At 36.9% G+C, this 24,733-nt stretch overlaps 1 protein-coding gene across 9 annotated transcripts in view; it reads left to right on the top strand.

Annotated features, from left to right (window-relative positions):
- ARFIP1 (ARF interacting protein 1) overlaps positions 1–24,733 on the top strand; it is a 126,990-nt gene that overhangs the window by 3,910 nt on the left and 98,347 nt on the right. For 7 of the 9 annotated variants that reach the window (XM_040472273.1, XM_040472236.1, XM_040472267.1 and 4 more), the window contains exon 2: positions 10,796–10,875. The exons of the other annotated variants lie outside the window; for them this stretch is intronic. In XM_040472273.1, coding sequence (XP_040328207.1) covers positions 10,798–10,875 — 78 coding nt within the window. In that variant the 5' untranslated portion in view covers positions 10,796–10,797. The remainder of the gene's footprint in view (positions 1–10,795; positions 10,876–24,733) is intronic. 9 annotated transcript variants of the gene reach the window in all.

Genomic DNA, 24,733 nt, shown 5'->3' with positions numbered 1-24,733 from the left:
GCCCTTTAGGGAACTGCGAGGCACTGTTTTTGAAGCAGGACCGTAAGAACAGTGGAACTTGTGATGAAGCCTAAGTCATACAGAGGAGAGAGTCAGTTAGCTAACTCCAGTTTCTGCTAGCATGCGATAGTATTTTAGAGCAAGGCTTCCAAATTGTTCTGCATCATGGCACACATAGAAAATGATTATATTTGTAGGGCAGACTATATTCAGGCTCTCTCTGGTTCCCTGAAGGCTGAGGGGGCAGTCAGTATTTCAGCACATCTGTAATTCATTCTCGGCATACTCGTTGGAAAGCTTTGTCTGGGACAAGAGGAATATGTTACTCTTGTTTAATACCTTCTGTTTATTTAGCATCTAATAATTTACAAAGCACTTTGATATACTCAGTTTTATATACTTTCATATACTCAGTTTTCATATACATAGTTTTATTCTAGCCATATCAAGTGGATATGATAATATTACCATGTTAGAAATGAAGAAATTGAGATTTTAGCTAAAGTGCTTTGTATAAGGTCACACACCTAATAAGGGATGGATCAGGAGTTCAAATCCCAGGTGGAAAGAGTCCCTAGGGGTTAAATCAGTGGCATGTAGCCTCCAGGATGGCCAGCCCCCTATCTGTTTTGTTTGAGTGCTACTACCTTCAGGGCATGTAGAGCAGTCCTAAGTCCATAATAGTTGTCGTTTATTAAGTGCTACTTTGGCTAGGCATTATGCTTTATAGATACTGTATATTAAGTATTCTTATTTTCTATTAACAAATGAAGAAACAGGTACACAAACCAGCAGAAGTAAGTAGTCCAAGGTCACCGGCGCTGTAAAAGGAGAACCACAGACTCACAATCTCAGTTGCTCTACTCCAAAGCTTGTACTCTTTTCATGATAGTGACTAAATGATTTCATGACATTGTGGGGTACAGATTGGGTTCCAGTTAAAGTGTGTGACATTAGTGGCAAAGGGTGATGGTAATAAAGGGAGACAGGCGAGTGGACTGTGTTTATTTTTGGCAGGTTCAAGGTTGAGTTCCAGAGATAGTGGCTGTCTAAAAGGATTTCCGAGGTGTTTGGAGATGGGGGTGGGAGAGAAGAGTAATGGGATAAAACTCAGAGAATAACTTGGGCCATTGTGCTACAAGTACTTCTAACAAAAGTGTTAAAAATACAGATCCTCTTCAGATACGAGTAAATGTTAATTGCAGATTATTTCTTAAAGATACATGTACAGATTATTTTTATTTTGTTCTTTCTGTGTTTCCTAATTTTTTTATGTGGCATATTAATTACTTTTAAAATTAAAAATATGTTTAATTACACAAGTAATATATATTCTTGAAACTAAAATTCGAATAATGTAGTAGGCAGATGGAATGAAAGTTTCTAGTGCTCTAATCCCTCTATCACCCACAACCACTCACAGTTAATTTGCAGGGTAGTTGTTGGGGATTAGATGAAATAGATGAAGAAGTTCTAAACCAGCTCTAATACTGTAGCCACTAGCCACGTGTGGGTATTTAAATTGGTTAAAATAAACTAGGATTAAAAATTCAGTTCCTCAGTCACACCAGTCATATTTCAGGTGCTCAGCGGCCACATGAAGCTAAGCGGCTACTTTATTGGACAGCACAGGTATAAAACATTCCCAACAATGTTCGCCAGCCATGCTAAAACCTTAAAATACTGCATGATTAGTGACATAATTACTGTACTATTGAACCAAGATTTTAAAAAACTCTGTATTTCCCGTGGTGCCTAGCAGTTTTTGTTTTAGCTGATGAAATATTATTGCCATGTTCTCTCTCAGCTTTTGTTTTAATTAAATCCAGATGGTCAAAGTCTAATGTTTTTCTTGGATATTTGGGGATTATAGTTAGCTGCTTTTCTAGGCTAAAGACGACAGCTTTTCTAAGGGTGTGTTTTCGATGATCTCTGTGCTCTAGGCCTGTATATCTTGCTTCCTTGTTGGCACCCTCTGTTGAATATATTAAAGTTCTCTCAAATACAATATGTTTACAACTAAATTGATTTCCCCCTCACTCCCACACAAAACAAAACAAATGTTCATTTTTCTTTGCTCCTTATTTCAGTGAGTGACTCTATTATCTTTCCAGTTGTGCAAAACAGAAAATTAGGAGTGATCCTTAATAACTCCCTTTCCCAGTTACCGTCAACAGGTTTTATTACTCTTACTTTTTGAATATCTCTTGAATCTGTTTACGTCTTTCCATTTCCACTGCTACCACTTTAGTTGTTACCATCATTTTGCCTGAAATTTCTATAGTAGCCTCCATTCGTCTCTGCTCACTTCTATTTTGGCCCCTCTCTAATCCATTATCCATCCTGGAGACATAGTGGCTTATTTTGAAACACGTATCTGATTGTCACTTTTCTCTCCTCCCCAATTTTTCTATGACTTCCCATTGCTTCTAGGATAAAAGTAAAACTCCTTAACAGTGCTTAACTCACCCTTGCCCTCCAGCCTCATCATTTACCATGTTCTGCTTAACTCTCCACTTCAACTATGCTGGCCACCTTTTAGTCCTTTGTACTAAAAAGTAAAAAATCCTTTTAGTCCTTTGCTCCTTGCCATTACAAGGCTCCTTATTAGCTCCTAACTATCCTTCACACTTCAACAGAAGTTTTGTTTCCTTAGGGAATACTCTAACCACCCAGATCATACATTTACCACAGTTACAGTTTACATTTTGTGTGTGATTATATGCCTCCAAACTCCATGAAGATAGGGACCAAATCTTACATTCTTTTTTGGCTTGTTATTAAATCCCTATCTTCTAGCTCAGTACCTCATGCCTAAATATTGCTTGAATTTCCAAGTGTATAGTATTAAAGATTTCAGTTCATGAAGTTTTAGACTACAGGATTTTGAATATAACTATTTTTAATATAGTAGTTAAAATAGTAGTTAAATTGAGTTATACTGTTTCTTAAGTGTATGAAAAATCTTAATATAAGTTTATATTAATTATTAAAAACTATAACATATAACGCAGTATTCTTAGATTCTTTTATAATAAACTCTTACTTTAGAAAAATTTTAGATTTTTAGAATTATTGCAGATAGTGTAGAGATTCCTGTATACCCCATGCCCAGCTTCCCCTGTTATTAACATACTGCATTAGTGTGGTACATTTGTCACAATTCATAAACCAATATTTATATGTACTAATGTTTGTTCAGATTGCTTCAGTTTTCTCCTAATGTCCTTTTTCTGTTCCAGAATACCCCAGTACATTTAGTTGTCATGTGCCCTTTTGGTTTTGACCAGTTCTCAGACTCCTTGATTTTGATTATAAGTTGAGGGGCGCCTGGGTGGCGCAGTCGGTTAAGCGTCCGACTTCAGCCAGGTCACGATCTCGCGGTCCGTGAGTTCGAGCCCCGCGTCAGGCTCTGGGCTGATGGCTCAGAGCCTGGAGCCTGTTTCCGATTCTGTGTCCCCCTCTCTCTCTGCCCCTCCCCCGTTCATGCTCTGTCTCTCTCTGTCCCAAAAATAAATAAACGTTGAAAAAAAAAAAATGTTTCCTCATAAGTTGATAGTTGTGAGAGTTACTGGTCAAGTATTATGTAGACTGTCCCTCAATTGAGATTTGTCTGATGCTGTTCTTAGGATTAGACTGGATAATATGTTTTTGGGAGGAAGACCCACAGGAATAAAGTGACATTCTCATTGTATAAAGAGTAAATATTATCAGTGGTTGTTGTTGACTTAGTCCCCTGGCTTGAGATTGGGTTTATTAGGTTTGTCCTCTGTAAAGTTACTCCTTCCCCAACCTTTGCATATTGTACTTCTTAGAAAAAAGTCACTGTGTGAAGTACATGCTTAAGAAGTAGGGAGTTCTATTCCACCTTCTTAACAGTGGAGTATGTACATAAATTTTTTGGAATTCTTTTGCAAGGGAAATTTGTCTCCTTGTCCTCATTTGTTATTTAGTCATTTATTTATATGAATATTGACTCGTGGATATTTATTTTATACTTTGAGTTATATAATCCAGTAGTACTTTATTTCCAGCTTTGGCTATTGGGAGCTCTTTCGGTTCATTTTTATATTCCTTTGACATATCCCTATCGTGAGGATTTTGTTGTTTGGTTTGTTGTTGGGATTTTTTTTTAGCACATCTTTACTTTCTGGCACTACAAGATGTTCAGGCTCATCTTGTATATTTCCTGCCCCAGGCCTAGACTCAGGTATTTCTCCAAGAAGTGCTGGTTCCCTTTACTTGGAGAATGGTATTAGAAACCAATATCTGGGCACTATGTGTGCTCATTGTGGCTGCATTTGCTTGTAAGAAATATACACCAACTCATGTAAATACGCGTATCTATAAATTTTTCTATATGTTACTATCTGTGTCTGTGTTTAAGCTGTATTCTTACTTTATTTATTCTGAAGCTTTTTTCCACTGAAAAAAATATCGAGGGGTTTACTTTATATAGTTTTGGGAATTTAGTTACAGAATTAAAGTAACTCCCCAGTTCTTTCGGTTCTTGGTTGGCCTCACTGCTAATATTCTGGAATGCAGCTAGTTATCTATGAAGAATTCAGGAAGTACTTTAGTTTTGAGACTCTTATCATTTTACTTCTCATTAGTTTCTCTGAAACACAATCTAAATGGGGAAAATAAGACTTTCCCAGTTAATTGTATTACTTGGTTGAAAGTTAGTAATGATGGTGGAGATGGGAATAGTTGAATACTGATTTTTATTTATTATTATTTTTTAAGTTTGTTTGTTTGTTTTTAGTAATCTGTACACCCAGCATGGGGCTCAGACTCATGACCCCAAGATCAAGAGTTGGATGCTTTTCCAGCTGAGCCAGCCAATCACCCCTGAATATTGATTTTTAAATTGTTTCCCATTATTACCTGTAATGGGGAATTAACTATATATTGTCAAAGCTTTCGACTTTTGAATTGTCTAGACTGATGAGCAATGTAATCTTAACTTATCACTAAAAGGACTTGTAGGTGTATGGTAAAATAGCTTTTACAGATATGAGATAATTGTTGACATAAGACAGCAGCATAATGTAAATGATTCGTTATTATCTTATTTGCTTTTATTTAGTTATTATACTTATGAAAGGGAATGTAATTGTACTTTGAACATATTGTGTTGTAAACCATTTTTAGTTCAGTATCATTTGCATTAGATAGTAGGGAAAAGGATTTTTTCCTTACGTTAAGACTACTGTCATAAAAAAGAAAATTAAATTGTTTTGACTACAGCAGAAAGCTTCTGTATTTTAGATGTTACTTTTCAACTCTGAACACATGTAGTTACTTAATGTCGCTATATGTTTTAACTAAGTTTTTTATTGTAAGTTAGTTCAACTTTAAAATTAGTATTAAATTATGAAATTAAAACAAGTCTTTCCATTCTGTTTATTCATAAGCGAGAAAAGCTAGACATATTCTAATAAATTCCATCAAGAATGAAAGAAATAGAGTAACTTTCTTTAATATTTAGCCTGGTAACCAGTCTCTGGAATATCAGCAATACAATAGTCTAAAGAAACTAAGCAAATTTAAATTAAAGCAAGCCCAAGTTTTGCTACTTTTTGCTTTCAATTTTCTGTATTTACCTCCTTAGCATTGTCCTTATCTCACCAGTTAGAACTCCTTGGTCACATAGATTAATAATTATTTATAGTATTTCTCCAACGTCTTTACTAAAGTACCTCTAGAAGGAAGTATCCCTCTTCAGATGTTTCTCCCCCCGCCCCCGATGTTTCTTTAGAGACACATATTTTTTTACAAAACTTCAAGAAATTTCTTAGAAGACTTATGTATATTGTTTTATTCAAGTGAATTTTGTTTTAGATCCCATAATATTATAGTACTTATTTTAATAAAAAGAATGTAAATTCTCTTTCCAATATGATGTGCCATGTTTATCCTGTTTACCTCTGCCCTGTTTCTATTTGCCTTCCTGTGCCTTGAGCACACCATTTCAGACCCTGTGTGGTATGTGAGTACCTTAATTTGAAAAACTCATGGTTTCTGTTTAACAACATCATCCCATACATACATCCTTTAGTGTTAGACTTCTAACTTCTAGTCTTTAACTCATTGGCAACATGGAGACTGTAAATGTAGTTTTTTCTTTTCTGGCATCCATAGAATCTTCTATTTCCTCTTCCAGTATCCTGGCAAATTTGGTACCTTCTGGCCTCTCTTTCTTGGGTCCTTAGGAGGAACCTAAATGCAATTAAGTATTATAGGGTATAGAATTCTCCCTCATTGAATTCTGGTTAAAGTTCTTATATAAATTCCCCTTGGATAGATCTAGTTTATTCAGTTTATAGAAATTAAAATATGATTTTAATAAAATAAAAAATAATCCCAGACAGTTGGATGAATTATAAACTTCGGGTGATATTATTTAAGCACTTTTTCTAGTGCTCATTAATAATTCACGCCAAAGGTCATTTGTTCTTAACACTCTTTAGTTAATGAGTACCTCTGGCTGATTTATAGAATCAGAGCCCCAGAGATGACCTGAAGCATTTTTGGCCTGCAGTATAAATTTGCTTAAGAGGCTTGAGCATTAATGGTAGTTTTGAAAGAGTAGTTTATCATTCTGTTTTGAAAACGGTTTTTAAACATAACTGAATATGTGTAAAGATCAAAAACCATGTATCTTAAACAGTACAAACTAGAAGTCATTAACTTTTTAAATCTTTTTGTTCCCCATGTATATTAGTTATCAAACTTTATGAACAAACTTCTAAAAAATAAATGTGAAGTAGGTCAGAGCATTTGAAGAATATCAATAAAACACAGATTATTTAGTACCTATCTCTGTAATTCTCAGAAATTTGATTTCCTGTTTCTCTCTATGTCCAGGGTTATTTGACCTTTTCTTCAGTTGGATGATAATGATATATTTTCCTAATTGATGCTACTGATTAATACAGAGAAGCAGATGATAACTTCTATTTCATAGGAAAGTAGAAGACAGCGAAAGTGAATTGCCTTAACTTTCTTCTGTTTTCTTTTCCACTCTTGCTATCTCCAGGGGTTCCTTCCTTTCCTTCCTCCTTTTCATTCTTCCCTCAGTGGAAGAGGTTTCCTACTCTTATCTAAGGGTAATTCCTCAACCTTTGTTCAGAATTTCTTTCTGTTTTTAAAAAACTAATTTTGATCTATTTGCAAAAATAGTGCAGTTTCCTTAGATTCTTCACTCCACTTCCCTGAATGCTAACATCTTCATAACTATAATTATCAAGAATAGGAAACTAACATTGGTATCATATTATTAACTAAACTACAGACCTTATTAGAATTTCACTAAATTTTCAGTTGTCTTTTTTTCTGTTCCAGGATCCTATCTAGGAAACATGACACTTTTAAAGAGTATTGATCAGTTATTTTGTGGAGCATCCCTTAGTTTGCGTTAGTCCAGTGTTTTCTCATGGTAGGCCTGAGCTTATGCATTTTTGGCAAGAATATCACAGAAATAATGTGTCCTTCTCAGTGCAGTGTTTCAAGGGGATTATGATGTTATATCTTACTACTAGTAATTACTTGATCACTTGGTTAAGTTATATCTGTTGAGTTTCTTCACTGCGAACCATGATTTCCTTTACTGTCTTTCCCTTTTCAGTTCGTAAGTACCTTGTGGGAGATACTTGGAAATTATGTAAACCTTGTTTCTCCTCTCTAACTTTTGCCTTCTAATTTTAGCATCTATCAGTGGATCTTGTCTGCAACATTTATTACTTTGGTATTTGCCAGATGGTGATTCTGTTTCCCTCTTTTCTATGTTTATTAATTGAGACTTTGTCATATGGAAGTATTGCCTCTTTACCCCCATTTACTTATTTATTTGGCTATTTATATCAGTACGGACTCATTTGTCTTAATCTATGGGTCTAAATACAGTATTATCATAAGTTATTTTGTTGCTCAGTTTGTTCTAGCATTGGCCTTTAGGGGTTCCTTCAGGTTGGCTCCTGTATTCTTTCAACAGGCTCTCATCTTTTTTTTTTTTAACTTCTCCTTCCTTTCTGACACCACAAAATGTTCCAGACTCATCTTGTATTTCCCTGCTTAGAAGAATCAACCAATTCTTCTAAGAGTTACAGTTCCTTACTGAAGAATGGTATCTAGAGGGGCACCTGAGTGGCTCAGTCAGTTAAGCCTCCGATTTTGGCTGAGGTCATAATATCACAGTTCATGGGTTTGAGCCCCATGCCGGGCTCTGTGCAGACAGCGCAGAGCCTGGAGCCTGCTTTGGACTCTGTGTGTGTGTGTGTGTGTGTGTGTGTGTGTGTGTGTGTGTGTGTGTCTGTCTGTCTCTCTGTTCTTGTATTTCTTTTTGCTCTAATGAACAGAAACATGTATTTTCTTATATTCCCTTTGTTCTACATGAAGGTAGTATACCTATAAGTATTTTTGGGCTTTGTGTTTTTTTCACTTAACAGTATGTCCTGGAAATCACTCCATATCATAGAGATATTCCTCATTTTTTTAATAGTTGCATAGTATTCTATTCTTTGGCTGTGCCATGGTTTATTCAGTCACTTTCCTATGTATAGACATTTAGGCTGTTCCCAATATTTTACATTTATGAAGAATACTGCAATGTCTATGTATTTTGTATTGCTGGAGGTATATTCCTAGGATGGATTCCTAGAAATGAGATTGCTAGGTATAGCAGTAAGTGCATATGTGATGATGATCTTAGGCATCACTAAAGTTGCCTCCAGAATGGCTGTGCCAATTTGTATTCCCATCAGCGCTGTATGAGAGTCCTGTTTTTCCGTACTTCCTCACGAGCAGAAAGTTTTGTTATATTTAAAATGTTTTTGGGGCGCCTGGGTGGCGCAGTCGGTTAAGCGTCCGACTTTAGCCAGGTCACGATCTCGCGGTCCGTGAGTTCGAGCCCCGCGTCGGGCTCTGGGCTGATGGCTCAGAGCCTGGAGCCTGTTTCCGATTCTGTGTCTCCCTCTCTCTCTGCCCCTCCCCCGTTCATGCTCTGTCTCTCTCTGTCCCAAAAATAAATAAACGTTGAAAAAAAATTTAAAAAAAAAATAAAAATAAAAAAAATAAAATAAAATGTTTTTGCCAGTCTGGTAGGTAAGAAATGGTTATCTCGGTGTTGTTTTAACTTGCATTTCTCTAATTATGAGTGAATTTGAACATTTTTATATTTTGGAGGGCCGTTTTAATGTCTTTCTGTGTGTGTGTGAATTTTCTGTTCATGTCTTTTTCCTGCTTTCAGTCTGGTTTTTGAGTTTTTTCTTTTTGTTTTTAAGAGTTCTTTACAGTAGTCTCCCTTTATCTGTGGGGGATACAGTCCAAAACTGCCAGTGGATGCCTGAAACTGGGGATTGTACTGAACCCTTTATATACTGTGTTTTTTTCCTACACATACATACCTATGATAAAGTTTAATTTATAAACTAGGCACGTTAAGAGGTTAACAACAACAATAATAAAATAGAACAGTTATAACACTATATGGTAATAAAAGTTTTGTGAATGTGGTCTTTTTCTTTCTCTCAAAATATATTATACTGTACTCACTCTTCTTCCTATGGTAATGTGAGATGATAAAATGGCCATGCGATGAGATGAAGTTGAAGTGAATGATGTAGACACTGTGATGCAGTGTGAAGCTGCTGTTAATTTTTTGACAACATATCAAGAGGAGGATAATGTGCTAATCGACCATAGTTGACTGTAGGGAACTGAAACACAACAGACTAATATCCCTAATATGTACAGTAGTCTCCCTTTAGCTGCAATTTTACTTTCTCCAATTTCAGTTACCCAAGGTCGTGATTGGAAATCATGTTGAGAAAGTCTCCCTTAGTCCCCTTTTCCTTGAGTACTGAATTTTGAATGGATGTTGCATTTTGTCAAAAGATCTCTCAACATATGTGAAAAAAACTGTGTTTTTTCCCTTAGGTTTAGGAATACAGTATATAGTAATAGATTTCCTAATTGAGCTAGTTTTGTATTCCTAGGATAAATCCCAATTGTTCATGTTGTATTATTTTCTTAATGTGGTATTGGGTTCGGTTTACAAGCTGAAATTGTAAAATTGTTCCCTCCAGTGTATTTCAAAAGTAAAAATTTGTTTCTTTGCATTATAATACCTAACATGGTATCTTGTAATTATTTATCTCTTTCTCCTTGATTAGATTCAGAGTACTTGCAGACCGTGAATTCGATTTTACTCTTCTTTCTCCTTAGTGCCTAGAAGAGTTCTTCATGTATAGTTGGCATTCTGTAAATGTTGTTGCATAACTTAGAAGCAGAAATAGCTCAAACTTTTTATTTAATGAAATCTGGGTATAGTGTTTCACTCCGAGAATGAATAGTCATGTCTGTGTTATCAATATGAAAGAGCACTGGCCAGGGAGGTAGGAGAGGTCTGAGTTCTAGTCTAAAACTTTGGTTTTATGTAGGCCATGAATAATATTTTTGCTTCAGATATCTTGTATATGAGTTTTTCATCTGTCAAATCAAGTTGATGTTCTGGTCTTTTAAATTTTGTTTCATATCTAAAATGTTTTATGAAATTATTTTTTAATCATTGAGGTATATGTTTTCACATTCTGCATAAATACTTTTTCTCAAATTTTGTTGTTAGAATTGTTTACCTGTTCTAATCAATAGATACTCATGTGATTGTAATTTTGCAGAGCACATTCTGACCGCAAATAAATTATGTTACAGAATATTTATAAGAATATCACTGAGATTGTACAGCTTTTTAAACTAAATTATTTAATGTGTGCTTAACACATTTTACTTTTAGGTATGTCTGACTGCAACAATGATACTACAACTCATGGTGCATCTAAACCAGGCACAGAAGAAGTCAAGTCTAATTCCGAGGTGATTGGATGGTATTTCTATAGATTTTTGAAATCAGCCCGTCTCAATCAGTTTTACACTGTCCAGATTGACTCAGTTGGTCTAAACATGGGCCTTTCTGAATAAACTCTTTTACACACATAGACTCAAACACAGTAAGGAGTGGGAAGAGAGAGATTCCTTCATAATGGGAAATTATTATTTGCCTTCGGCATCTAAAATTCTAGAGTATATTTGTTACATAAAGATGAATGTAAGAGTTGGGGTCAAACTATAGTTGTTTATTTTTTATTTTTTTTATTTTTTTAGAGTGAGCACATGAGTGGGAGAGGGGCGGAGGGGGAGAGAGAGAGAGAGTTCACGCTCAGCACGGAGCCCGACACGGGGCTCAAACCCACGACCCTGGGATCATGACTTAAGCTGAAATTGGGAGTTGGATGCTCAACGAACTGAGCCACCCAAGCGCCCCAGACTATAGCTTTTACTATAAATATGAAATGAGATTTCTTTTGAAATAATACAGTAATAAGTTCATATTTGAGCTTGTCTACTCCTGTATACTCTCTTTAGTTAGGTATGCATTAGAGTCCAAGTGTAGAGTTAAAAAAACCAAAAACCTGAGTTCTGGACTTAACTTTTGACTCACTGAATGTGAATCTATAGTGATAAGACAACCGGCATGTGGGATTTTTTTGTTTTTGTTTCTTTTTGGAAGTTCTACAAATGATTCTAACCACTTCGATGGTTCAGTGAACCACTAGCTCGCTCATTAGATTAAGGAAAGAGATATGAAAAAGTTAGTTTTATATTGAATTCAAGTTATCAGATATTTTTTGAATACCTAATACTAGTAAAACCTTCAGGTTTATAGTGTTTGATGATTTACAGAGTAGCACTTTTATATTGTCCCATTTTGAACGTTAGAACAATTTGGTATCATTCAGTTAGGTATTAGAACAACTATTGTTTTCCCCATTTATTTGTCAAACATACTTAACTTTCAAAGAGATAGTGACTGACTCAGAGGAATTGGCAAGCCTGGAACACTTCATGGAGTCTGAACCAATTTGCCATCAGTATATGTGCACAATGCTAGATGTAGTATGTCTTCAACCAAGCCAAGATACTGTGAGTCTGTGTGAAAGCTTTAATGTAGGATTTAGAACTAGATACTTTACTTTTAGTCCAAAAGTCAAAGATGAGTTCTGGTTGGCAAAATATGTGTTATCTAGGGGAGGAGTCAAGATTCTTTGTGATTTAAAATAGTTTGGCTATTTACTATTTGTGAAAGCAATGCTTTAATTACGTTTAGTTCAGAGAAACTAGGAAATTATGTATACTGTATTTATCTTAACTCATGGATTTGATTTTTATGATCAGATCTCAGAATCTATACTGTTGAGAGATGATCAGAGGAGGTTTCACGCATGTGAACTACAGGAAGGATTGGCAGCCCAACCAATAAAAGGATTCATAAAAAATGAAAGTGTTGTGTTTGTGGTTTACCACTGTGAATTTCGTCTATGTGAATGTCACTCACATAGATGCTAAGCTAGAAATTTCTTGCTTAATAGAGAGTTAATCCTGGATGACGATGATCTGAAGGAAACCACTGCCATGTAATTGTTCTGAAAATTTAATATATATTAACATTAAAATCCATGTTAAGCATTCCCTGCATTTTTAGCCATACCCATTGTGCACTCTTCACAGGGAATGTTGTAATTTTTTTTAAAAAAGATCAGGTGTGTGAGTATAGTCTGAATTTATGTCCAAATTTAATTTAAAAGTATTGAGTTTAGAGTTCACCAATGTAGGATTTAGGGGTTTATTTGGGGTTTAAAATTCCCCTTTTAGGGGCGCCTGGGTGGCTCAGTCGGTTAAGCAGCAGGCTCCGCACTGTCAGTGCGGAGCCTGCTTGGGATTATCTTTCTCCTCTCTCTCTGTCCCTCTCCACTTGCAAATTCCCTCTCTTTCTCAAAATAAATAAATAAACATTTTTAATTCCCCCTTTATTAGTATAATACTGACTTGAACCTTTTTTTTTCCCCCAAAGTCCATGATGAAAACATTTTCAGGGGTCAGATTTGCTTACAAGAATTTTTCTTGTGGGGTGGCTCAGTTGTTAAAGCATCCAGATTTTGGCGCAGGTCATGATCTCATGGTTGTGAGATCTATGCTGAGCATGGAGCCTGCTTGGGATTCTCTCTCCCTCTTTCTCCACTCTGTTCGATCTTTCTCTCTCTCTCGAAATAAACATTTTTTTAAAAAGTTTTCTTTTAAATATTGCTGTCTGTATTATGGCTGTGAACTTCTTAAATGTTCTATGTATCAGACTTTTCAGTAATTCAGACTAATCTTTAAGCTTAGCACATCACTGGTGGTCAGTTTGATGAATGAATTGATTTTTACTCCACTGCTATAAATGATATATTAATATTTGTTTCTTAGGAATAGAATATGATGACCTGGGTGATAGTTTTTATTTCTTCAAAGGCAAAACAAAAAAACAAGGGAAAAACTCCAGCTTTTTGAACTGAGCCAAAAGCATTGTCAACCCTGGACAAGAAGAGACATAAAGTTCATTTAGGCTCTGTAAGGTGAATCGCCTTGCTCAGGCTCGCTCAGCTAGTTCACCGAGGAATCCAGGATGCTCATCAGTGATCATAAAAATGCTTTCTTCTTCTACATGTAATTTTTTTTTAAGTGACATTAGCTTTTTTCTTTTTAAGTTAAAAAAGGAGAAGAGGGGCGCCTGGGTGGCGCAGTCGGTTAAGCGTCCGACTTCAGCCAGGTCACGATCTCGCAGTCCGTGAGTTCGAGCCCCGCGTCGGGCTCTGGGCTGATGGCTCAGAGCCTGGAGCCTGTTTCCGATTCTGTGTCTCCCTCTCTCTCTGCCCCTCCCCCGCTCATGCTCTGTCTCTCTCTGTCCCAAAAAAATAAATAAACGTTAAAAAAAAAAAAAAAAAGGAGAAGAAAACATGGGGTTGGCTTGCTTTGTACCCTAGTCCAGTCTTGATTAGAGCAGATGAAAGTGGATTTTGTTCTTTGCGTTTTTAATATTTAAACTTTATACCTGGAAATATGTTTAAACTGCTGCTTCTCTATCTGTAGGCACCATTCACTGAGAGTCTGTTGGTGCCAGATACCATACGGCGTTTTACATATTTATTATTTCATTTAATACCATAATAACCCTGTTTGCAGTTGAGGTTTTCTCCCTCATTTTACAGATTTAGGCAACAAAGACCTGAAAAGGCTTATATAGCTAATGAGGAACAGAGCTGTGATTTGAACTCAAGTTAATTAAAGTGAAAAATAGAAGTAAATTTAAGAAACTAAATAGGGGAAAAATTACTTAAAGGTGGAAGCAAGGCTATTAGGAAAGCAAGCAAGTAAGATGTATTTTTAACAGCAAAAAAAGGAAAGAAAAGAAAAATAGTTCTGTTAGGTATTTATTAGCGTGTTCTAGGATTATTGCCAGAATTACTCTTTTTCTGTCTGCCCTTCAATATAGTAACACCAATACGTATACCAGTTTCTGATACTCCAAAACATACACAAATAATTGCATTTTTCTTTTACATAAGTAACTCAGAGGTCTAAAAAGGAAATAGAGATCCTGCATTCTAGGTACATGTTGATTAATAGAGGAAATTTAAAATAAATAAAATGTAGAATAATAATGCCTGGAGAGTGGTACAAATAAAGAATTTGGGCAGTTCAGAGGAGTATCAGCCAGGAATATCAGCACAAGTGGCATTTTGAACTGAGTTTTAGTTTTATAGTGTGGGTAAAATTTGAGCATATGAGGGGCGCCTGGGTGGCGCAGTCGGTTAAGCGTCCGACTTCAGCCAGGTCACGATCTCGCGGTCCGGGAGTTCGAGCCCCGCATCGGGCTCTGGGCTGACGGCTCAGAGCCTGGAGCCTGTTTCCGATTCTGTGTCTCCCTCTCTCTCTGCCCCTCCCCCGTTCATGCTCTGTCTCTCTCTGTCCCAAAAATAAATAAACGTTAAAAAAAAAAATTAAAAAAAAAAATTTGAGCATATGAGTGATGATGATCACTGCTTGAGCAAAGGCATAGAGAAAGGAGATTGAGAGACATGTATGTGGAAGTGTGAATAATTAAGTTTGATTTGATAGGGTAAGCATAATTGGTGGAAAAAAGATGGTCCAGGTCATGGAAGGATCTTGAGTGTCAAGAGGACAGCTTTTATGTTGTAAACATATTGGGGAGGGAGACAGACGTGTTAAACATACGCATAACTAATTTTATAATTTAATATAGTCTTTACTGCTATAAAGCAGGCTAAAGGGCTAATGAGTGATGAAAACTGAATTTGCATTAGTTGGTCAGGGAAGGCCCTTCTTAGATGATGTTTAAGCAGAAACCTGAATGAGGTGAAGGAGAATCGGCGTGAAAATCTGGAAGTATGAACTTTCCGGAGAGAGGAAAGAAGGGCAATAATAAGATTGATGTGTTTGAGGGACAGTGGTGAGGGCTTTGTGGCTGAAACTGAGTGTCAGTGGGGAAAGAGTGGGAGGAAATGTGGTTCAAGTGGTGGCTGGCAGCTGAGATTGGCTTGATGTAGAAAAGAGAATGACAGGAGATGAGAAAGTTGGGGGAAGGTTTGAAATGCAGTGTTCAGGTAGCACCTGGTTGAAAATATAAGACAAATTAGGTATTGATACTAATATATAAAAACAGTTTTTTAAGGAAAACTTGCAACATATGAAGTAAAGGTTAAATAGTAAATGAATTCCCATATATTCATCATCCAGATTCAATAATTATCTGGATTTTACCACATTTGCTTTATCCATCCTTTTATCATAGGTTTGAGGGTCATATTCCCTTTAAAACTATGAAATCTCTGAGATAGAACAAAATAAAAAACAAGGTTACAAACATCAACATCTGGATTCCATTTCAACTGTCTTGATATTGGTCTGTTTAGAAAAGTGTAGTTAGCAAGGGGAGATGTGCTGGCAGGTATTAGTGGTGATGGACCTATTCCAGTATTCATCTTGTTGGAGCCGAGCTGAAACCAATGTGCTATAATTATGACATCTTTATATAAAATAGCATTTTCAGTTTTCAAAGCAATTTCATATCTGATTCTTATGGTACATAGGTGAGGTTAATAATCTCATTTTATGAGGAGGAAATTGAAACTTAGGAATATTTATAAACTTATAAAAAGGGGCAAAGCTGGTCCTTATGTCCACGTTTCCTGATATGTTGGGTAGTTCTCGTGAAACTTCATGCAGGAGATTTATTCACCTAATATTTTTGAACTATGTTAACACTTTATAATAAATACATTAATCATTTTTAAAAGAAGGTCATATTTTTACTAATACAGAAGGAAATTTCAAAGACTATTTGAATTATGAGTTTAATATAATTGCTTTCTCTTTTTGTAGGCAAACAAAAATGTAAATAATTTCATCTAACACAGAAGGCATTTGTGCTTTTTGGTATTGGAACAAAGTATGGTCTCTCTTGACATGCATAATTACCCCAGTAAACACTGCGGCCTTCATTGTCTGAAGCCATAACTAGAACAATTAGAGTTAAATATTTATGGCTACTTTTTCTTCTTTCACACTGTTTACTTTTTTCATTGCTCTTTTGTCTCAAATTGATTGAAATTAAGAAGTTAGTCTTTTAAATTAGAAGAAAATATAGCTACGTGATTGAACAACATGTCTATTAAATATATGCATCCAGTGATCTGAGCACTGAAAATATTTCATAGTACTTTTTAATGAATTTTCAAATAACTTTTTTAAATAATAGATTTAAGAAAGAATTGGAAAAGCTTTACGCTTAGTACTATCTCACTTTATTTTTGCTTGTTCAGTGGTCAGTTGGAATAAAAAACAATGTTAAATGTGTGTTTTAGAAGATACAGTGCCTTGTATAGTTCCAGAAGCCTAAGGCTAAGACAAGTTCTTTTACATCTTTTTTAGAAAGTTTCTACCTTGTTTCTAAGCATTGTAGAAATTAGGCTTTACCATTAATAAGGTAATAAATTGATAACAACAATTTATTGTATTTCCAGTATGCCTTCTCTTTCCTTATTAAAAGGTAAATTTTCGGGTGCCTGAGTGGCTCAGTCAGCTAAGCGTCATACTTCAGCACAGGTCATGATCTTGGAGTTCATGGGATCAAGCCCCGTGTCGGGCTCTGTGCTGACAGCTCAGAGCCTGGAGCCTGCTTCCGATTTTGTGTCTCCCTCTATCTCTGCCCCTCCCCCACTCATGCTGTTTATTTCTTTTAAAAATAATAAACATTAAAAAAAACTTAAGCTAGATTTTTAGTCTGGGTGAATTTTGGTTTATGTTCTATCTTTTATTTTCCATAGGGTGTTCACCTATAAATGTTGACTGTCATTTGTAAGGCCTTTTTAAATGTTAGTGTCAAGGTATATTTTTAGAATTTGAAAAACATAAGTTGTACCAGAAAAAATTACATGAGGAGCTTTTTTTCTTTTAGCCTAGGTTTTCGGTAACCACAGAAGAGGTCATAGACTGAAAGTTGAATTGACAGGGAGAAGAGTTGTTGTGCACCCTGAGTGTGAAGATGAAGTTATTTGGTTGCCTAATTGGCCAAGTTGGAGATAGTTAGAGGAGAGAATGGTATGAGAAGCAGCTGGAGGAGTAGGTAGGGGTCAGACAGTAAGCAGTTTTATGAGCCATGTTATAGCTCTTATGGTGTTGAAAACGTTTGCTGGAATGATGGACAGTGTTAAGTGGTTCAGCAAAGGAGGGCATGGGGGGAGTAATTCTCCCCCCAGTGCAGTTGGTCTCATGCTTTGGAATGGGTTATTTCTATGACATTAAAGTGAGTAAGTATTAAGACTAGTGTACGAAGCAGTTTATAGCATCAAGCTGTTTATAGAGTCTTTCATCCTTGACACTGTGACATATTTGGCTGGATGATTTTTTATTGTGGGGGATTATCCTGTGCATTGTAGGATGTCTAGCAACATCCCTGTCCTGTCCCTTCAGGATGCCAGTAGCACACCATCCTCAGCTTTAAGAACCAGAAATGTCTCCAGACATTGCTAAATATTTGGGGAGGGGGTGTGCAATTCAGCCTGGTTGAGAACCATTGAGTTATCAGGATCATTGATAACACATACATATTTTCTGGCAGTTGACGCCATTTGCAGTAACAGACTTGGTATCCTGAACCTCCTGATTCACAGATGTCCTAGCTTAATTCTGCATTTGCCCACAGTGAGGAGTAGGAAGTTCCGGGGTACAGCTGTCTCTGGGGCTCTGGTGTTAGCAAAAGACAGTGCTAATGACGTACTTGGAGGCTGATGCTTCATTCATTCTTCAGTTGTTGGAAATGAGGGTCAGGTAAAGACAGTGCTACTCTTTATGCATGATGATACGGAAATAGAAGAAACAACAGTACAAGTTGTCAACATTAAGAAAGCAGTAGGTTTGACCCACATAAAAACCTGAATGCATATACATTGGTTGGCATGGCCCAATGATGTATTTCGGTCACCTTTGGAAAGGTAGTGTAATGTAGAGGTTGAAAATGAAGTTCTTAAAGCCAGATTTGAATCCCAGTTCATCACTTGCTAGCTGCATGTTATGAAGCAAATTTCTTAATCTTTCTGTTTTCTTACCTGTAAAACAGGAATAATAATGGAATCTATATTAGAGAGTTGTGGGGTTGAATGAGATAATGCACATAGAACAATTAGAACTAAATCAGTTAATATAATGATACAACACACACAACACACATAATATAACAAAAACACAATAGTGCCTGACACATGGTAAGTGCTCATTAAATGTTAGCTCTTAATATTCTTATGGGCTCTGTACACAAGAGGATACATTATTTAAATTCCTTAAGTTTCCTAGTCCTCAGTTTCCTCATCTGTAAAATTGGGAAAGTCTCCTCTACCTCCCAGGGCACCTGTGAAGGTTAAATGAAATAATTAATGTGAGGTGCTTAGCACAGTACCTGGCACATAGAAAGTAGTCAATAAAGATCAGGTTTTCAGTTACTATTGTATTAGATTAGGGAGCCATGGCTATCAAACAAGTTTCATAGCATTCTAACATTCTGAAAACTTTCTAGACCATTTCATAGTTTTCACTTGATACTCAGAAACATTCACAAAGATATTCTAAGACCATTTTCCGTTATTCACTTATGCAGGTCCGATGTCAGGGTCTTATGTTGCAAGCAATGAAACCAACTCCAACTCACTTACATGGAAAAGACATTTACTAAGAGGACATGAGGTAGCTTACAGAATTGTCAGAAAGATTGACAAATCAGACTCCAGGCTTTGTGCCTAGGACTATGCCCAAAATCATGGTCCAGCACTGTTTTAGTGAGGGTACCAGTGCTCTGCCATTGCCTAGCAACAGACAGCAGCTTGCACTGCCAGTACCTCTAGCTATGGTGCCTGGATGCTGCCACGAGTGCCATGGCCTCTGCTGACCCAGAGTTTGATCTTGCTGCAAGTTACGGCTGCTCCAGAGTGAGTTCCTGTTGTCCCTCTTTCTTTTTATTACTGGTTTCTTTTTTTTTTTTTTTTTAATTTTTTTAACGTTTATTTATTTTTGAGACAGGGAGAGACAGAGCATGAACGGGGGAGGGTCACAGAGAGAGGGAGACACAGAATCGGAAACAGGCTCCAGGCTCTGAGCGGTCAGCCCAGAGCCCGACGCGGGGCTCGAACTCACGGACCGCGAGATCGTGACCTGAGCCGAAGTCGGCCGCTTAACCGACTGAGCCACCCAGGCGCCCCTATTACTGGTTTCTGATTCCAGGTCTGGGGCAATTGCCTTCGATTTGACAGAACCTAGGTTTATGGCAGTGCCAGCAGAGCTTGGGAAATAAATAATAACTTCTATGGCACTTCTTGTATGCCAGGCACTCTTCTAAGTACTTTATATTTATTTCATTTTATTCTCACGGCAGTGCTACAAAGTAGGTACTATTATCATTTTACAAATGAGGAAGGAGAACTTCGGAAATTTGCCTAAGGTTACATAGCTAGTATGTGGAGGAGCCAGGGATTGAACCCAAGTAATCTGGATCCAGATATTTGCTTGATTGTCTGGTATTTTGAGTTTTTATATAAGAAGACACAGGCTCTGCCTTTCACCAGCCTTATCACGTGGAGGCTTTCCCCAACATTGGAAGCAGGCTGTGGCTGGGCAGCCAAATGAATGAGATATATACAATACTTGACTAAAGTCTGATTTGGCAAACTGGTTATTGCCCCTATTGCTGATTTAAAAGATCTAGAAGGAGGGACACTAGATCTGAGAAACAGAGGGATTTTTTTTTAATCTTCTGCCATTTATTAGATATTCTCTTAGAAAGCAAGTGCTTATGATTTTCAGACTGGCTTAAAACAGGGACTATATATCCGTAAATGACACTTAGGACTCGGCAGTGATTTTTATAGTGAGAGGGTATTGGTCTAATACATTTTTGTCATGGAGACATATTTTGGAAAATGACAAACTTCATTTGCTATTAGGTTGTAGAGCTGTGAGTCAGTCCTTATAAGTGGGTACTATGATAAGGCCATAAACCTCCCCCACCAGCTTGGGCTCTCTGGGTGGATTTGGGGCTAACAGGAGAAATGGATCCTCTACCATTAGGCATGATAGAATGGAATTTTACTCTTTCTTTGAAAAAGAAAATCAACAGTTTATTGAGATAAAATTTCTCTATAATAAAATGCACCCATTGTAAATATGCAGTGTGATGAGTCTGATGAGTTTTGATGAATGTATAAACTTGGGAAACCATAATTGTAATCAAGATACAGAATGTTTCCATCATCGTCAAGTTTCCATGTCCCTTTGAAGTCAGTCCTCCCCTCTCCTACCCTTCTCCCAAGGCAACAGCTGATCTGTCATTATAGATTAGTATGTTCTTAACTCCTATATAAATGGAATCATTTGGTATTTATTCTTTTGTGTCTGGCTTTTTTTGGCTCAGCATAATGTTTTGAGATTAATCAACAGTTACTGCATACATCAGGAATTCATTCCTTTTTATTGCTGAGGAATATACCATTATATGTATATACCACAATTTGTTTATCCGTAACCTGTTGATGGAAATTTTTTTCTAGTTTGGGGCTCTTATGAATATGCTCATAAAAGTCTCTTCTGGATGTTTAATTTCTGTGGTGAATGATTAGAGTCATATGGTCAAGTGTGTATTTACTTTTATACGAATTTGTTAAACAATTCTCCAAGTGAAGTACTTTTTTACATTCCCTCCAGCATTGTATACAGATTACAGCTACTCTTTACCAACACCTGTCAGTCTTCCTAAACTTCAGCCCATAATAGTAGGTATTTAGTAGTATCTTATTATAGTTTTATTGATTTATTTATTTTTGAGAGAGAGAGAAAGGGAGAGAGAGCATGCATGCACGTGTGTATGTGAGAGCAAGTGGAGGAGGGGCAGAGAGAGAGAGAATCCCAAGCAGACTCCACACTAAGCGAGGAGCCTGACGCAGGGCTCTATCCCGTGACCCTGACCCTGGGGTCAAGACCTGAGCCAAAATCAAGAGTCGGACACCCAACCAACTAAGCCACCTAGTCGCCCCTTATTGTAGTTTTAAATTGCATTTCCTTGATGATTAGTGATGTTTCATATATTTTCTTTTGTGAAGTGCCTGTTAGAAGTTTGGCCAATTTTGAGCTATTGGTCTTCGTATTACTAAGTTGTAAGACTCATTTATATATATATATACACACACACACACACACACATATATATACATATGTGTATATGTATATATATATATACACATATATTTGTGTATGTATATATACACATATATTTGTGTATGTATATATATACATGTATTTGTGTGTATATATATATGTATGTACATATATATGTACATATATGTATGTATATATATGTATTTGTATATATACATACACAAATATATGTGTATATATATGTATATATATTTACATATTTTGAATACTAGGCATTTGTCAGATACATAAATTATGTCTGTTCTCTTCCCGTCCGTGGCTTGCCTTTTCATTTTTTAAATGTTTTCTTTTGAAGACAAATTTTTTTTAACTTTATTTTTTATTTTTTAAAATTTACATCCAAATTAGTTAGTATATAGTGAAGCAATGATTTCAGTGGATTCCTTAATGCCCCTTACCCAGTTAGCCCATCCCCCCTCCCACAACCCCTCCAGTAACCCTCTGTTTGTTCTCCATATTTATGAGTCTCTTTTGTTTTGTCCCCCTCCCCGTTTTTATATTGTTTCCCTTCCCTTATGTTCATCTGTTTTGTCTCTTAAAGTCCTCATATGAGTGAAGTCATATGATTTTTGTCTTTCTCTGACTAATTTCACTTAGCATAATACCCTCCAGTTCCATCCACGTAGTTGCAAATGGCAAGATTTCATTCTTTTTGATTGCCGAGTAATACTCCATTGTGTGTGTGTGTGTGTGTGTGTGTGTGTGTGTGTGTGTGTGTGTGTGTGTATACACACACCACATCTTCTTTATCCATTCATCCATCGAGGGACATTTGGGCTCTTTCCATACTTTGGCTATTGTTGATAAGTGCTGCTATAAACATGGGCGTGCATGTGTCCCTTCGAAACAGCACACCTGTATCCCTTGGATAAATGCCTAGTAGTGCAATTACTGGGTCATAGGGTAGTTCTATTTTTAGTTTTTTGAGAAACCTCCATACTGGTTTCCAGAGTGGCTGTACCAGCTTGCATTGCCACCAGCAATGCAAAAGAGATCCTCTTTCTCCGCATCCTTGCCAACACGTGTTGTTGCCTGAGTTAATGTTAGCCATTCTGACAGGTGTAAGGTGGTATCTCATTGTGATTTTGATTTGTATTTCCCTGATGATGAGTGATGTTGAGCATTTTTTTCATATGTCGGTTGCCCATCTGGATGTCTTCTTTGGAGAAGTGTCTATTCATGTCTTTTGCCCATTTCTTCACCGGATTATTTGTTTTTTGGGTGTTGAGTTTGATAAGTTCTTTGTAGAATTTGGATACTGAAGACAAATTTTTAATTTTGGTGAAGTCCAGGTTATCAGTGTTTCTTTTTTATTATTTATGGTTTTAGTGTCCTAAGAAATATTTGCCTACTCCAAGGTCATTAGATAGTAAAAGAAGCCCGTTTCTGGCTCTTCATTTCCATTACAGTGATTTTGATCTCTAGCATATCTTTTTGGTTCTTTCCTACGACTTCTTTATCTGCTTACATTGCCCATCTGTTCATGCGTGCTACTTCATCCATTATAGCCCTTAGCATATTAATCATAGTTTTAAATACCCAGTCTGATATTTCCAACATCCTTGCCATATCTGGTTGTGATGCTTGCTCTGTTTCTTCAAGTTGTGATTTTGCCTTTTGGTAGGCCTTAACAATTTTTTTCTTGATAACCAGACATGATGTAAAAGGAACTGCTATAAACAGGCCTTGAGCAATGTGGTGGTAGGATATGGGAGAAAGGAAGCATTATATAGTCCTATGATTAGGTCTCAGTTTTTTTAGTGAGCCTGTGCCTCCAGATGGTAAACTTCATAAGTGTTTCTCAGTTTTTCTCTCCCCTGCCTGGGTGGGACATGATAGCTAGAGTGTGCTGGATTTGTTTATTTCTCTTCCTGAGGTCACTTAGGGGCTGATTATACCCAAGCAGGTTAGGTTCTGGTTTCCCCTGAGGGTAGGCCTTTTTAAGAAGAGCAGAGTGGTCTGATGTATTTCAAAATGGTTCATATCTCCTTTCCCTACTGAAAGGATGAAGGGATTTTTCTCCCATATTTACTGTGGTAACCTCGTCCAGCTTTTGGAGGTAAAACTCACAATATTGTGGGGCCCTTCTTATGACAGAGTACCCCTGCAGTTTTAACTTTCAGAGTTTTCCACAGTGAGCTTCCAGTCATTTGTTGATTACAGTTCAGCTTTTCCTACCCCAGCACTGGTTCCCAAGATGATTTCTACTGGTGAGTTTTTGCTAAGCCTTGACTCTCTGTATTCACCTATCTGTCTCTCCAGTTTTGGAGGCAGCACTTTGCCCTGTGTCTTTGCTGGTTTGCATCCCTCTCAGAAGCTTCCCTGGTGTAGTCTGGAATTCTCCCCCTGCCCCCCAAATACCTGGAGGGCAGGGAGAAACTGAAGAAAGAGGCAGGCCACTCCAGGTCAGTAGGTGTCAGTTTTAATAAGCTAAGGGAATTTAGGTACGAGACGCTTGTCTTGAGTGGCAACAAGATGAATGGATCCCTGTACCCACCTGCCAAATCTTAAGTTTATGCAGAGGCCTTAACTGGGTTCTGTCACATGTACACCGTGCAGCTGTTTTAAACACCACTTTACTGTCTCAAGGCTATGTCCTTGGAGGAGCCTCTGTAGCATAAAAGGCAAGTGGAACCCACATTCCAAGGACAGAGAAGAGGGTGAGGAGCCTCCAACAGCCTGGGTCCAGTTAATGGGTCAGCTGGCTGTCATCATGTCTGTTCAGTGACCTTCTCCAGCATTCTTCCTCACTCTTAAAAATCCAAGCAGAGTTGTTGATTTTTCAGTCTGTTCAGCTTTTTACTTGTTAGGATGGCGTGGTGATTTCCAAGCTCCTTACACGCAGAAATAGAAACTGGAAGTCCCACCTTCAAGGTCATGTCTTAGTACTCCTATCCCATCTCCGCCCACAAGGTGACCACTATTCTGCCTATAATCATCATAACTTACTGGTTATTTGAATTTATTTTTATTTGAATTTAATCCTGTAGTGTATACTCTTTAGGTCTGTCTGTATTTGTTCAACATTATGTCTGTGAGCTATTTTTATGTTTTTTATAGTAGTAGTTCTATTTCA

This window comes from Herpailurus yagouaroundi, unplaced genomic scaffold (assembly GCF_014898765.1).
Source record: "Herpailurus yagouaroundi ecotype Mexico unplaced genomic scaffold, PumYag 28, whole genome shotgun sequence".
Lineage (NCBI taxonomy): Eukaryota > Metazoa > Chordata > Mammalia > Carnivora > Felidae > Herpailurus > Herpailurus yagouaroundi.
Note: the sequence above shows the minus strand (reverse complement) of the source record. Positions and strands in the feature narration are given on the sequence as shown.